The 17,482-nt window shown below is 35.2% G+C and overlaps 1 protein-coding gene and 1 pseudogene across 1 annotated transcript; one reads left to right on the forward strand and one right to left on the reverse strand.

Moving 5' to 3' along the window:
- Positions 1–1,350: 1,350 nt before the first annotated feature.
- On the forward strand, positions 1,351–4,346 carry LOC113096601 (homeobox protein DBX1-B-like; annotated as a pseudogene).
- Positions 4,347–4,691: 345 nt separating this feature from the next.
- Positions 4,692–17,010, reverse strand: LOC113096602 (neuron navigator 2-like; the record flags this gene model as incomplete). Its single annotated transcript, XM_026261972.1, has 20 exons — positions 4,692–6,435; positions 6,512–6,715; positions 6,790–6,908; positions 7,049–7,245; positions 8,146–8,217; positions 8,333–8,487; positions 8,705–8,940; positions 9,067–9,235; positions 9,320–9,415; positions 9,500–9,597; positions 9,675–9,822; positions 10,015–10,168; positions 10,700–10,780; positions 11,664–11,836; positions 12,937–13,103; positions 13,193–13,313; positions 13,445–13,528; positions 16,163–16,237; positions 16,583–16,606; positions 16,958–17,010. Coding segments are annotated over 20 exons (2,546 nt in total), but the record flags the coding sequence as incomplete, so codon positions are not given.
- Positions 17,011–17,482: the final 472 nt, after the last annotated feature.

Below are 17,482 nucleotides of genomic sequence, written 5' to 3' on the forward strand. Positions count from 1 at the left end.
CTCGTCTTTTTTCTGTCCAAATCAAAGCGCACGAGTTGACTCCGCGGAGATAAATGTGAAGGTAGCTGCAAGAAAATGAATGGATAGTGGGACAAATCCTGACAGAGCGGCGGTCAAACGCCATTAGTCACAGGTCTTAGCCCACAGGCTTAGGGATTCACCTCTTTTTGGTGCATCTGACAGAAGAGAGCGTCTGTCCCAATAAAAGCCTCCAAGGAGAAATCCTTTTGTTCGCGCTTTTTCTCGTTTTATAATATATTTTATCAGTAGGCGTTGGTCATTTTCCCCCTGCGGTTTAGCAGCAAAACTTGAAAGGTTGTGCTTTGCCATAGCACATTAAACCTTATCCACGTGTGGCGCAGCATGTTCTCTGACCCAGCTCCTCACACAATGAAATTCCTCTTTTTTACTCTCTGTAACTCAATGGAAGAAAATGTGTGTGACCTGTGTAGCCCAATTCAGTCAACCATGGAGGAAAGAAATGTTGTCTAGAATTTTTATTTCGGATCATTCTATCTATCTATCTATCTATCTATCTATCTATCTATCTATCTATCTATCTATCTATCTATCTATCTATCTATCTATCTATCTATCTATCTATCTGAGCAGAAAATAGAGGTTGGCAACTACTACACTGAAAAAAAAAAAGTATTTAGAAGTATTTTCTTGTAGCTATAAAGTAGTCCAATATTCTTTATTTAAACTTCGAAAAAATATTTTCCATATTAGCTTTCGTGCTTTAGCGTTTTAATTTATTTATTTTACAAACACTGGACAGTATAGCCATACAATAAAATGTCTTTATCTGTAACATTTGTGTCATTACGATTTTTTTGGATAATTGAAATTAAAGCGGTTGAATAAAGTTAGTAATTAACTTACAGGTTGTAACCCAGCACTATTTTACTTCTAAGTTTGCAGTTGAAATGATTTTACCAGCCCTTTTCATTATATTGGTTATTTTTAGAGACTGGTTTTACTTTAATTTATTATGTTTCAAGGTGTAATGCCTAGATTATATATATAAAAAAAAAAAGTATGTCCATTGTGTTTCGTATAGGCAAAGCAGAAAGTGTTTTTAGTGCAAAATTTGTAACGGCAAGACTATGATGATCAACTTTTCTTTTTTCATAAAAAACCGTTGTCTGCGGTTTTCTTGTGGTGTCTAATCCAATCCGAATTTCTTCTGTCCAATCAGGACGCGCCGCCTCTAGAGTAAACGGAACTCACGTTGAGATTTTGCTTGAACTTTATTGTTAGAGCTGTCACCCATGAAAAGGCTTCTTCAGCAGTCCACTATAAAAACCCCTGGAAAAGAGAGGGACGGACAAGAGCTCCTTCATTCTGCCCTCTTGGACTCTAATCTACGCAAGGCTCTGTAGTGAGAGAGTAACAGCACGTGTATTCCTCGCTGTCATTTTCAACAACAAAAAAAACGGTGCAATGATGTTGCCAAGTGTTATTGCGCCACCTGCTATGTATCCAAACTTTCTAAGGCCCTCGGCGGCTCTTTCCTTGCCTTCCACTTTACATTCGGCGTTCACCACGCACTCGAGTTTCCTGGTGGAGGACCTGTTGCGGATCAGCAGACCTGCCACCTTCATGCACAGGAGCATCCCGTCTCCAAGCGCATCTCCTCCGGCTATAGGAGCCACAACTCTGAACAACTCTTCCGCAGTCCACGTCGCCATGTCTACATCTTTGCCAAAAAGATCAAGCTCTCCACAAACATCAATTCCAAACGATCCAAATTACTTGAAGTTTGGAGTGAATGCGATTCTCGCGTCAACAACACGTAACGGTACGTTTCTTTAATGTTTATAAACTAGCAACTTTATTCTTTTGATAAAGCATCAAAAAGTGTAACTGTCTCGAATGTTTTGTTTAAAATACGCTAATGAAGATCTTAGCGACATTTTTTTTTTATGTCACATTCAACTTGTACATTTCATTTAATTAAAGTCCGCTTAATTTTGTGTCATAGCTTCACCACCACCTTCAGTGCAAGGGATGAATGTGAAAACATTCCCGTTCCCATGTTTTGACGCCTCATTCCACCCATTCATCAGAGCATCATATTTCCCAGGTGGGGTTCCTAAAAAAAATCGCTGTGTCATTTCTTATTTCGGTCAAACTGATGGGCCTTCAGAATCTGCTTCCAATGCTGGTATTTGTAGGACATTGTGGAATCAGTCTCGCTGATTTGATGCCCTATTTAGCAAACGCAGTGACTGCTGACATTTTGCACCGCTTCCCCTAATCCACAAATTAGCCGGAATTGTCATGGTCCCCAATTTAAGGCGGGTCCGCTCTCACAAGCAAACTGTTGGCGTCTCTTCATCGCTGCCTTTTCCCACCGAGGCAGTGTACTTAGTTACTGATTGGCAACAATGCTTTCAGCACCATGACCAATTGGTCAGCTCCCTCTGGGCAGCCACACACAGACCCGTAGTTGACTTAAGAATGCTGCTGATAGGCATTTACCAGTCATGGACTAATTCCCCTATTAGCTTCTATTCAGTATTTCAATATTCTCACAAGACCACATAGAGTGAGGGGAGTCTTCGCGGGACGTCCAAGCAAACGTTTTGGTCTCATATAGCAGCATGAAAATTGCTTAACAGGGTGTAGTAGTCTTAATTAGGCTACAGTGATCACTACTAGCAATATAAATGGATTATAAAAGTTTCTTAAAAATTACTCTAAAAAGAGTAATGTTTACGAAAAATATATTTGTATATTGGTTAAAGCTAAGTATACCTCAGATAAAACCAATAAAAGTGGGTCCATTTTGCGTTAAGCTTCATGTCCATCAATCCAATGAATGCGGGCTACAAATAGCCTTGTGGATCGTGCACTCATTCAGACCAGCGATAATAGACTGATTCTTTTCACCGCGGTGTGATACGTCAACAAAACAACTTGAGCAGTATTGAAAGGCTTTCGTGTCCATTTAATGAAAATATCTGGGGGCAAACATAGTCCCCCGCCATCAGTATTCTCAAATGTCCCTGGCATGCCGTTGTGTTTAGTTTTAAAGTGTAAATCTCTTTTGTGGCCGTAATATATGGCTTTAGTGGCCTGTCCTAAGCCTTTTTCAGTCAGTTCATTACTACACAATTACCGTCCACGCTTCATTAGCACCTCTATCTTTCACTGGAGCGCTCTGAATGACTGCTCGCCCTTGTTACCAGACCAATGCTTTTGGGAACCAAGCAATGTGCTATTAGCTTCCTCGTTCCTTATCACTCAAACAGTAAACAGTTTGGTTTAATACATGTATATATATTAAAGGCCAACTTTCGTTCCAAGCCCAAATACTACTTCCTGTTCTTAGAAAAGACTAGTATTAGCTTAATTTGAGAGTTTGTTTTGGTTGTTTCCTATAGCATCGTCTTCAGCAGTGCCAATTCCCGGGACTTTCGCATGGCCCTCACGACTCGAGGGAAACCGAGGAGAGGGATGCTTCGACGGGCCGTCTTCTCTGACGTGCAGCGAAAAGCGCTGGAGAAGATGTTTCAGAAACAGAAGTACATCAGCAAACCAGACAGAAAGAAACTTGCGACCAAACTTGGCCTTAAAGACTCTCAGGTAAGCTGATGTGGTCCATAAACACATTTTTTATCGTACCTTTGTGGGTGTCTGAGGTAAACTCTGTGTGCTCATGTCTTGCGAACTCTTTCTCATCAGGTTAAAATTTGGTTCCAAAACCGAAGAATGAAATGGCGCAATTCCAAAGAAAGAGAGCTTCTGTCGTCAGGAGGTTGCAGGGAACAAACATTACCGACGAAAATGAACCCTAATCCTGACCTGAGCGACGTTGGAAAAAAGTTTGAGACAGACGCGGCTCTGAGAGAAAGCCCGCGCGCGCCTTTTTATCAGGCTCGCGGGGATCACGAGCTCAACGTAGATTTACATTTCACTTCGCCTTCTATCTCCAGCAAGCACTCAGACTTCTCAGAATCAGAGGACGAGGAAATAACCGTGTCATAATCACTAAGCAGACTGTGTAATGTTTATATGTTTATGCACAAAACTGGAGGAAAACTTTCCGAAAAGTGGCCTTGTTTCACACGGTAGCCGTGTGAAATTTTTAGTTTAAGAGAGAGCGTCGTAACCGCTGCGTTTTTGGCAGCTTGTATAGTGTTTTGTATGGAGTTTTTATACCAAGATTATTATAATCTTTCTTAATGTTTTGGGATACTTTGTCTATAATCTTAAATACGTAGGTGGCACATTTCTAACTTAAAAGTCTTATATTATTTTGTATACTGATGTTGTTTTTTGTTTTTGCCTTTTTGTAAAAATGTATATACATTTGAAAAAAATAATTTTACAAATTAAAAATCCAAAGCAAAATACCAAAATTTTCGTTTTTGTCTGAATTGAAATAACATTAATGCATGGTCAGATACAACAGACTGTATATGATTTTTGACCAAATTAAAATGATGCAAAATTGTATTCACCTAAAAGCAATATTTGTATCCATTTCCACAAATTACTTGTTAAAAAAATAAAAATACAATGATATTATTAGGCTATTATATAATACTAATGCAATCATCAATGGCAATAATAATCATGGATCAATGAAACAATGTCATACTTGCTCACTCCTTCCACAGCTACTGAAAAAAAAAACTGTTGACAGTTTGCCCGTCACAGAATAACTATCAGAGATTCAGTTTGAGAGGAAAATAATCACATTTATTCCAAAGGGTCACATGCAGTCACTAAATTGACAATGAAGAAAGTCATTAATCATCAAAAACAACTTTACATGAAACAATTCCTCTTAAAGACTACAGAAACAAATAAAACATGAGGAAAATATTTACAATATATTACAACTGAAAATATACACAAACTCAATCAAAATTCAGTCTTTTGTTTTCTAAAATTATCAGCAATTTATGGGAAAGTAGACACTATTTGCTTTATTTATTATTATTATTATTATTATTAATTATAAACATTTAATTGTTTTCCACACAAAAGTTTTCATGTGTTGAAGAAATAAAAATCTTGGCCGTACTTAAAGCACAGCTAATTATTTGGTGAGATCTAACAAAAAAAAGAAAGAAAGAAAGAAATACTGCATAAGGTCTTCTATTAAAACATGTTGTAGAAATTTATTTTAAAATGAACCTTTGACAAATTTCTTTTTCTAGTTAAACAAAATGTCTTTCAAATAAAATATCTCTCAGTAATCCATTTGGACTTCATGTAATTGTTTGCCACATTAGCAAGACACACTAACCCCAGATATTCAGATTAAAGCACATCACACAGATTCTTGTGCCAAATCATTTCGAATGTATAACTCCCCCAAGATCTTCAGCATAGACCTTAATAATTCCAATAATAGAAGGTCCTTTCTCCCCTTAAGTATTTTTAGAAAAACATACTCTCCCACTGAACAAAGCTCATTTTATGCAGCTGTCCTTGTAGATTTATAAGAATCTATAAAAGTTAGTAAGTTTTGGTTTCAAGTCTTCCTGATATCAACAGTATTGCAAAAATGCCACTATATTGCCCGTAATAGTTTTTATTAATAGAGATTGCTTGGTAAAACCTTTTCTGTTGTTGACTAAATGTTTACCAGAGAGTCTGTTGTGATGAAGTTAAATATTATTTTAATGTAACAATATTGCATAGAGAATACTGTAATAGATAAAGAGGCACAAACTATGCTCCTGGCACAAAATTTGCTTTAATATTATCAATACTTTTCCAAACAGCTCTTTATGTTATGCAAGTGTTACCAAAATACCTTTTTGTTGGTGAAAAGCAACCACAATACGGTTCATATTTAACTATATATTTCTGTCAGGTCCCACAGATAGTACACTATCGGAAGTGTATAATTTCCTTGCATTATTTGCATTTGTATAAAGTTATAGATCTTTAAGACATACGCTAGCCTGTCTCAAGTCTTGTAAGGCATTATTATAAAGTTCAGCACCAAAGTTTTTCACAAGTACATAAGTCACCCAACATTAGATAGTATTTAGAAAGTTTAATACATGACTGTAAATAAACAAGAATTGGCAAGTCTTGGGAGTTGCTACATCTCAACTAGGTTTATCTCCTTTTTGAACACATTTATACCACCATCTAGTGTCGATTTCAGGAAATGACGATCTTTGATGAATATTAAACCTCTTGAACATGTTTTTTCTTGCATTTCAGGTGATGATTAGGCTGTGATGTGACTTACTAATCAATACTGATTTTTTCAGGGTTTCCGGCACCCTGTTTTACAGGTTACCAGCACCATGTAGATTCATATGAAAGACAAATCTGATATTAAAAAGTCTCAGTAGAGTCCAGCGTGTCATCTTGGTGACTGTTGCTGGTGGAATCGCTGTCGTAGCTCTCTGTCCCTCCGCAGTGAGCCGTCTCCTTCAACCTCATTAACATATTCATCTGTGGTAATAGGAACAGTATAGTACATGATATCTTCCTAAGTAAGAACTATGTAGATACAATTTATATAACTTACCAGTGGGTCGTCTTCTGATTTTCCCTGAGCAGGCTGCTTGCGAGGACTGCCCTCCTGTGATATATAGTACCCGTCGAACCCAACGTCCTCTGGTCGAAGACGCAGCAGGGAATGCCACTCGTGTTGCTGTGGACTTGCCACCCAAGGGAAGCTCTCCATCACCCACTTCGCTGGGTCCTCCCATGATGCCTTACGGCCATACGTCTGCAGAACAAACAGATAGTTGTTGGTTTGTTTGCTTTAGCATCCCAATATTGTAATGAAGGAAGGCACCTTACCTGCAGCCCTTCTCTGACCGCCTCCAGCATGTAGGGGATGATGGAGTAGTTCCACAGATCAGTGAACCACACTCTTGAGCCTTCAACGTCCATTGGGCAGGACAAAAAGAGTCGAGGTCCTGTGGTGGACAAAAGATACACAACAGGTTTCATACACAACAAAATAGTCATTTATTTATATGGAACAACATTAGAAAGAATTGACAAATTCTAAGGTAGGCGTATGGGTGATTGTGATTGGTTGTTTCTCCACACTCACCAATTGTGACATCAGAAGAACTGTGTGTTTCCAGGAAGCGGTTGAGATGATGCCAAACACATGGGATCCACTCAATGATCTTAACTAGCTCGCCGTTCCTCACACGACTGCTGATCTCGGTTTCTAGAAGCTTCCGTCGCAGGTACCGACCCAGAAAACCTTTCAGTGGCTCCATATGATTGGCACACAAAACCCATCTGAAATAAGAGACCAAGTACAAGACTGGATCCACCTTTACCATGTATTATGAGCTTGAGCAAAATAAGTGTTGAGAAATGCTTGCAGGACCTCTTGTGGAGAGTTGAGGTATAGCAATTAGCAAATCCAAATAATTTTTATGCTATATAATACATGCATAAATAAATTGTTATATATATATATATATATAATATATATATATATATATATATATATATAATATATATATATATATATATATATTTTTTATTATATATGTATATATATTATATATATTGAAAAGTATTGATAATATTAAGCAAATTTTGTGCCAGGAGCATAGTTTGTGCCTCTTTATCTAGTACAAGATTCTGTATGCAATATTGTGTGTATATATATATATATATATATATATATATATATATATATATATATATATATATATATATATAATTTTTTACTTGTGAGCATATTAGAACGTTTTTAAGGGTCATGTGACACTAAAAAACCGATTTAACGGCTGCTAAATGTATTTAGCTTTGAGATACATGAAAAATACAGTACAAATAAGTATAATATAGTAAAATACAAAAATAGAGATAACAATAGAGAAAACTTCTTTTAAATTTCAACATTTACTGTTTTTACTGTATCTCTTATCAGATATATGCAGCCTGTATTGCTATATAAAAAATAAACTTAATAATATATATATATATATATATTATATATATATATATATATTATAATTATATATATATTATATATATATAATATATAATTATATATATATAATATATGAGTATAATGTATGAAAAAATATAACACTAATATTAAAAATCATTAAATATAAATATTAGATATTATTGAAAAAATATAAAAAAAATTAGTAGTGAATCAAAATCTGAATGAGATGATACCTGAAATTATGATGAAGCTGTAGATTTGGAGTTGGTGACGGGGTTTGATTCATGGTTCCAATGATGTAAGGACTGTGAGAAAATAATCCAATTAAACATATATGAAATCTACCATAAAACCTGAAACTTTAAACAACAAATCTGAATTTTCACAGTTAAAATCATTGCCGTGATCTGTGTTGCTCACCACTGGTGGTTCTTGCAGTTGAGCAGGCCATTGAAAATCTCAGCCAGTGAGGTGATATGGTGAAGGTTATCTAGTATAAGCACCACAGGTATGTCAACAGCATGTGCATTGGTTTTACACACGTCTGCCAGGTTGGACAAGTACTGCTTCAGCTCCTGTATAAAACACACTGGGCGTTATTACCAGAACCTTCAAATTTGTAACATGCTGAAAGAAAAACCTTGGAGTTTTGTAACACTAAAAGTGTTTAGAATCTATTAAATTGCTGAATAAATCAGCTGCCTACAATTCCTCACTGTTTACAAAGAACATTACTAAGTGAATAGGAAATAAACCTGTCATTAAGTTTTGTATTTAATCAGATTAACTGACCTTAGTAGTTTTGTTATCCACATTGAAAGTGGCGATTGCTTGATGTTCCAGCTGTTTTCCCTCTTTCAGGACCAAGTACTCGGCCAGTCTGCTGGCTAGAAAGCTCTTCCCTGTCCCAGAAGGCCCTGAAAAGATGATTCGTCTGTGCTCCTCCAGCTGAGAGATGTATCGCTGCAGAACTGGCTTCGGAATGAGCGTCTCGAACGCCAAACTGTCCTCACTGTTGACAGACAAGTCTGCAAAATGGGGAGACAAGGCTTCGGTCATGAGAAAACTGTCAGAGACCTGTATCATCAATGTATTTCAATGGTGTGGTGTCATGTTTTCAAGACGAGTTACTTCTTAAAGAGCAACAGTAATACCTTTCAGCTTGACTGAGATGGTGTCGCTTTCTCCCACAAGATAACCGCATGGCAGGAGTTCTGGTGTGTCTGCATCACTGGCACGATGGATGTCTGCAATGCTGTACTCCATCACACTGTCAGTGTTCAGACCCAGCTGCGTGACAGGATCTACGTAGATGATATATTCCTGTTGGAATGACACGAACGTGTTTTTTTTTCATACGATTTCAACTTAAAGCTCTCTAAACTCTAAGTAAACAAGTTTTTGTACCTTAAAGAGTCGTCTGACTACGCCATCTAGGACATCCCATTTGGTTTTTCCACTGACACCGATGCATCCCAGCAAGAACTGAGAGGGTCTGCACTCCTGCCAAAAGCAGTACAAAGTAGTGTTTGAAGTGCCCTTGATGAGATCATCGAGTTATTTTTAATGAACAGTCTTGAGCTGTACCTCTTTCCACTCTGGATCTTTCTCCAGACTGACCACGACCTTCACATGCTGTCCCTCTTTCCAGGAACTTCCATCTCCACTGTCTTCTAGCAACATATCTATAATTCAACCGAGAATTCCAGTCGTTTGCAATGCCACAAAAATATAATTTTTGAAGTTAAGAAGTCCTCTCTACCTAAGCTGGTGGATTCTGTGAGGCTGAGTTGAGAAGAAAGGCCCACAGAACAAGGGGAGATGGACATCTGAGAAGGAGCTCTGCTGCCACTGCCTTGGCTCTCCATCTTTAATCTGTCATTCTCCACTTTCAGCCTCTCAATCTCAATCTGTTAGGATAAAATGGATTTTAAAACAGAATTAAATAACAAAATGGGCCTCCACTTCAAACATATTGAATGATAAAGTGTGAGTATAAGAGCAGAAAAAGTATTCTTGTAGCTTCATAACATTACAGTTGAACCACTGATATCACATGGACTATTTTAACGATATCCTTGATCCTTGATGCAGATGCTCACTTGCATGCGGTTCATGGACTCTCGTAATTGGTCCAATTGGTGGGCGGAGCTGAGAGCCTCCAATCTGATGTCTGTGAGTTTCATTTCTTTATCACGCAGTTCACTGCGCAACTGCATGACTGTTTCAGCCTCGCTGTCCGTGCACTCTGAAATCCTGCGACAAACACATACGGAATATCAAACAAAAAAAAAGAAACAAACGAGATGAATTTAAAACACGTCAGCGGAAAACAAAACAGAAAACAAAAAACAATGCAAACAAATAAGACAAACAAAGATAAAAAACAAAGCAAAACAAACAAAAAACACTTAATTACCAAACAAACTATATATACACACAAACAAATAAAATAAATTAAAGTTGTGTTTTGTTTTGATTATAAGAATATACATTTTTTGTAATTTGAATGAAAACAATGTAAAAAAAAATCACAAACCATTTAATTTTGATTAACAGTGAAAGTGAATTTGCATATCAATGAACTGTGGAAGTAGTGCGAGAATTGGAAATAGCAACAATACTTAATTATTTATGAATCAGGGCATATAGTGTTTTAAAACTGTTAATTGCTCAGAATGAATAATGTAGGAGTAATTGGTTGAACATCTGTTCTTGGCATTTTATTCAGGGATCTGATCATCAGAGATTGAGAAATATTGGTATTGTTTGTGCCATTCCCTTTACCGTGCCAGTGAGGCAGACCTCATGGACTTGCTGCTACAGCCCCAGACAGGCCCGTCTGCAGGCAGCGAGGACAGTTGAGGACTACAAACATACACATATCAACCATGAGAGAAACTCTGAGGGTGTTCCACGTTGCACTGGACATTTGTTAAGCACTATCACACTGAGAGTTGCTCTGCAGCAACATAAAATGTGGGTGTGTGTAACTTTTTAGTTTACAAAATGGGTGGTATTTTCCAAAAAACACTACCTAGTTCTAGACTAAATCACACTGTAAATGGTGCTTGTCTATTATAAATCTTTCTTCCATCCAAAATTCCATCCAAAAACTCCTGGTTAAAGATGTGCTACCTGAACCAAGACCAAAAGGAATCGGGCTATTATTATACAAAAATAAGAAATAATAAAACTATTATTATTATTATTACTAATCAATATGTTATTATTATTATTATTATTATTATTAAAGCAAGAAAAAAATAACTTAGATACTGAGATAATAGATACATTTATAATAATAATAAATTATAAAATAATAATTTAAAATAAATGATTAAATAAATAAATAAATGATCAGTAATAACAATAACATTAATAATAATACTATATTTTACTAGTATTATTGTTGTTGATTATGTGAGGAGCTTAATAGATACATTTTTAATAATAAATACACAATTATAAATAAATATTAACAAATAATAATAAATAATATGTTATTTTAATCTAATTTAACTGCACACTCATTCTGACACAAAATAAAAATAAGAATTATGGGTTGAAAAACTATTTTTAATGAACAGATATTATTATAGTAAGTTATAAATTAAAATAAATATATGTATAATAATAATAATTTTGATACAATTGTAAAATATCCATTTACAATAATTAAAATAAATGTCTAAAAATAATAATAACTACTTTTTTATTAGGATTATTGTTGTTGTTGTGAGTAGCTTACAGGGAGTTGGAATGGGAGTTGCGTATCATTGGAGAAGAGGCCGTTGAGCCGTTATAGGGGAGTTTGGGTGAAGATGGCATAGAAGAGTCGGTCATCTCTTCAATGTCCGAGTGAGAAGACGCCGATTTAGGAGACTTTTTCTTCCCAAATGCTTGTTTAAAGGAGCTCCGCAGCTGTGGAAAAAACAAATGTGTTACTAAGAAACCTTCAACACACAGCTGTTAGTAGCTAATATGCTTTTTAAAGTTTATCTTTATGAACTACCCCTTTAAAACATTCAAGAAATATAAAACGATATTCCGAAGGAGTCATGTATCCCACCTTACCTCATACACCTGTACCATAACATGAAAGCACAGGGAAAATCAGACAAAAACCATAATTCAACACCATGTAGCTAAATAACCACTCACTCGAACAGTTAACAGATTTCATAATAAAAATGCAAAATGTGATAAACTGCACAACATAAATCTGATAGCTCTAGTGATGAAGAACACTTGTTCTAGCTCTAAAACTGCAGAACGACATCAACACTTCGACAACAAGGTTAGCTTCGCATACGTAGTTATCAGGCAATTTTCCTCCACCAGATGATATGGCCTGAATGCAAGAGGGCAAATGAATTTATGATATGGATGACTGATATTTACTCTCCACTTTCAAAACAAATAGTGCTGTCAAACGATTAATCGCGATTAATCGCATTCAAAATAAATGTTTTTGTTTACATAATATCTTGTGTGTGCACTGTTTATATTATTATGTATATATAAATACATACACATGCATGTGTATATTTAAGAAAAATGTATTTATATACAATATAAATTGTGTGTGCATATTTTCAAATACTGTGTGTGTGTATTTATATATTTGTAAGTCGCTTTGGATAAAAGCATCTGCTAAATGTTTAAATGCAAATGTAAATATATACATAATAAATATACACAGTACACACACATATAATATGTAAACCAAAACTTTTGTTTTGGATGCGATTAATCGCGATTAATCGTTTGAAACAAACACATAAAGCCAAGTTTAAGCCACTAAGGTACTACTAAGACACAAGTATTCACCTTTCCTCCACCACATGTAGGCTGATGACATGAAACATCCACAAATGAAAAGAAAATGCAACGTTTAAATAGTTAAAACAAATAAATAATCCAATCTAGCATTGATCTAACTCTAGTAAGACTTGGAGAGAACCGTGTTTTAGGAGAAAAGAAAGAATTTTTGTAGTGGATGGATGGGTTTGAAAACTCACCCAGTTTTTCTTCTTCTTCTTGTTCTTAGCATCCAGCTCTAGGTTGCTGCCGATGCTGGAGTGGCTGGTGGCACTGGTCATGCTGGAGACGCTGTCTGAGGAGGGCTGCCTGTGGATCCGCAACTCCCGCTGGGACTGAGGCGACCCGTTGACAGAATCAAGAGAAACTGAGGGAGAGAACGGAAAAGAAAAATGAAGCATAGGTAACACATGCAATACTGTTCATTTTATTGTACTAAAGTTATTGAGATCTCACCCTTGCGGTTTGTTAATGTTGGGTCTGGTGTGTTAATGACTCCATTGATGGTGGCTTGAGTCGCTGAGTTCTGCTTCTGAAGGAGCTCAATGTTCTTCCTCAAGTCATTCAGCTCTGTGTCCTGCAAAAAAGGGAGATTGAACGATATTCAATTGTATTTAACAATTATACATTTTTAGAGACCAAATGAAGCTGTTTTCCTCATAGGGATGTATTTTAGTTATAATACGTCATGAGGACTTAATAAAACACCTTCTGTTCTGCCGTCGTCGTCAGGCTCTGCAGTCGGATGGTCATGTTTCCTAAACTCTGCTCAAAAGCCGCCACAAGGTGAGCCTGAGGACACAAACAATTTCATTTACCAAGTAAATCCGTTTTATTTTATTAAGCAAAATGCCATAAATGGACAAAGACTCAGAGCAGTAGTAGAGTTAAACCAGATGTTGAGCAGTCAACTGAAGCATGATCACATTTCTAGAAAAATGTGGGTTGCAGCTTGTCAGTAATGGATCCAAATATGTCTGTGAGACTGAGTTTTGTGATAAAGACAAGCCGTGGCATGAACTCGGGTTGTTAAGCTGGCGTTTAGAGGATAAAGAAACAGGTCAAAACTCAATAGCCAGTTTAAAGACTGACATATCCTCACCTAATGTCAACAAAAAACAGGAACATAAATACAGAAATATTTGTATGTAAATAAACACAAAATTCAAATAAAAAAAGATTGTATAAAATTCAAAATGATAAATACTACTAATAAAAGCAAAAAATATTATAAACTATTTTATACTCGACTTTTATTTAAGATAATTTTATATAATTGCCATATTTATTACAAAATGCATTAATATTTACATTTTTTAATAACAATAAATGTTTATAAATGTATATAATATTTTGGGTTTTATAGTATAATCTAATTAGCTTTTAACACACACACACACACACACACACACACACACACACACACACACACACACATATATGCATACTGTACAGAAATATAATATATATAAGGTCTAAAATCAATTCATAATAATACTACAATTTCATAAAATATACATTATATATATGTATGTATATTCAATAAATAATTAGGAATGTATGTAATATTCTGGATAGAATAGTATAATTTAATTTGCTTATATAATACACACATGTATATATTTTAAGATATATATATATATATAATATATATTATATATAATATATATATATATATATAATTATTATATATATATATATATATATATATATATATATATATAAAAATTGTATATATATATATATAAAAAATTGTATATATATATATATAAAATAAATTGTATACATATACACACACACACACAAAACAACAAACAGATTAATCCCACGAGTCACAAACACAATCCTCAAACTAGGCAGCATCACAAACCCCCTCAGGGCATCATCTTATTAAACATCCAGCTCTAAAAAGTCAAACCTCAGTGACTTCTCGCTTTCTCCTTTTACTCTGGTTCTTTGAGCTGCTGCTGTGGCTCTTTCTATGCCTGAGAGGCTTTGCTTTAGTCCTTTCACAGACCCTCTTCAAAGATGGGTAATGATTCAGAGGATGCCAGGTAACTGCTCGACTGGAGTTAGCCTTGCCTGTCAACATCTCTGGAGTGATGAACTGCGTATGTACTAAAAAACCGAGGACGAGATTTCTGCTCAGCTGTGGCCGCAAAAATGAGCAACCACCCTCGTACACAACACAACAAGCGTGTCATATGCAACATGAGCCGATAATCAAGGGACTGGAGATCTGAATGACTTCCATCGGAGGGAGTCAGTGGTTTGTGTTTGGGCATGTGCTGTTTCAAACATCAGATAACCCACAATATAACTTCCTCAAGGATTTGTGTGTGCGTAAAATACTTTAACAAACCCCAGAAGGGCAAATGCCTCTAGATTTGTTTGTGAAACCTGTATGAGAGCTGACGGATGGATAGGGGCTTTAGGATGTGACGATTCATTAGGTTGTGTCGGCCAAATGCGGGCTGTCATATTTGTTTTATTGAGCGGATAATTCCACTTAAAGGTGCATCTCACAAATATACACACATGCACACAAAATTACATACTATCTTACTCAATACAGTGCAGGCAGCCAGAAAAATAAATCACTATTTTACCAGCTGTTAAAGCTGTACAACACCATGTTACAAATCCAACATGAACTGGTTCTATAACTACTAACAACATCTTTGAGAACACCACAGTTTAAAAATTGCCAACTGGGTTTATATATAGGTAAAATTTAGCAGATGTTATGGAAGCCTGGCTTTTTTAAACAAAGATAATTGAATAATAAATAATACAGTTAAATAATAATAAAATATTAAAAAATAATAAAAATAATAAAAATAATTTTATAATGGATTATATGAAACATGATTTATACATTTATAATATGTCAAATATTTTTGTTTTGTTATTTTAGCATTATATCCCTGTAATAAAAAATAAAGTTTATTGCAAATTTATGTCCCAAGCAAAACAATTATTTAATAAATAATAAATATATTATTACATTTATAATTTGAATTTTATATCTCATAGGTATGACTTTAAAAAAACTAATAATATAAATATATAATGAATAATAATAATAATAATAATAATAATAATAATAATAATAATAATGTGTGTGTGTGTGTGTGTGTGTATAAAATGATTCTAATTTCTATTAGATATATATTATTTTTAATTATTTTTAGCATTTTATTTTAGTAATTGTGACTTCTTATCTCCTGGTAGGATCTTTAAATCTCACAATACGACTTTTTATTAAACAGATTTATTCACGATGATGCTTGATGCTCAAAAGCTATGCTAGGCAGATTTTGAATTGAATTTGAATGAAAACTAGATGAAAGAAAGAAGCGATTCAGTGTTTATTGAAGGTATATTGTGATAAATAGTGCCAGAGCGACTGTCCAGTGTACTCACATTGGCACTGAGCTGTGTTGTGAGCGCCGAGACCTTCTCCTGCGACGCGTCCAGTTCCCTCCGCAGCTTACGGATCTAAACAAACATTCAATTCAGTTACTCAAACACAAGGTGACTTCTGAGGCTAATGTCAGACCAGTTTGTGGTTTCTCATATAATAATGTGCTAAGGAGAGACTAGCCCTTGATCAGCATGGAAGGGAAACTTTGGATGCAGACATAAAACACAGAGATTAAAGAGCAGATATCAAGGACAGTTAACACGAAGACTGTCATGACAAACACAGACATTTTCAAAGGTTTGAAGAGAGTTACATCAAAGAGGGTTTCAAATTAAAAACTGTTTTGGACAGTCTACAGGCTCCCATGTGCAACACAGTCAATAATTTACATTATACGAAATGAGGGATGCTGTTCTCACCTCCGTTTGAGACTTTTCCTCAGGCTAGAGATGGAAAAAGAAGAAAAGACAAAGATTAATGGTTTGGAATAAAGATTTTCGACCATCTGTGTAAAGAAAGACACTTAAGAGACAGACAAGTCACCATGAGGATTTCATGTTATTACCTTTACCTGATAAACATTGGTTCATTTCACCTATCTCTAACTTAACTGCTTTTAATTTCTACATTTATGACTATAAAGTCTATTGACTTTAACAGTGAGACTCTATACAAGTTTTTACAGCTAACTTGTAAGTTTGTAAAGCTAACAAAAGTATCACAAGACAACCTGGACATATGAAAGAGCCACTGAACTTTAACATCGAGCATCGATTCAAAATCTTTTGACTCACCGTAGAGTAAACTGACGATGTGCTAGAGACTAGAGACAGAGATGAGCCATGAACTGTGAAAAGAAGAAAAATATTATCAAAATAAAACCACGGTTGTATTGCAGTAGCATGTGAGCCTGAGCATGAAAATAAGCTTGCACATACTGTAACATCATAAAGTGCTTTAAGTGGGCCATTGTTTAGTCAACAATACCTTTATGGCCAGAATATTATATGTGCAAGTATTTGTTTTCTTGATATGTGTTATTGCCAAACCAAAAACAAAAGGAAACAAAAGTGTGCCAAAACAAATGTACTGTGAATTAATTTGTGGATGAAAGGGCATTGAACTTGGCCTTGCGATAAAGGGATTTTAGCTCTAGATAAAAAAAAACCTACACAAGAATGACCTTTTAAATAAAAGCTTAAATTTATCAGCCATTACTCAAGTTATTATTTGCCAGGGCCCTTCAGAAATATTAATTAATATGATGAGTGGATTCTCAAGAAAAAATTCTGATTATTAACAATGTTGAAAACAGATGG

Source organism: Carassius auratus, unplaced genomic scaffold, assembly GCF_003368295.1.
Source record: "Carassius auratus strain Wakin unplaced genomic scaffold, ASM336829v1 scaf_tig00215994, whole genome shotgun sequence".
NCBI classification, from domain to species: domain Eukaryota; kingdom Metazoa; phylum Chordata; class Actinopteri; order Cypriniformes; family Cyprinidae; genus Carassius; species Carassius auratus.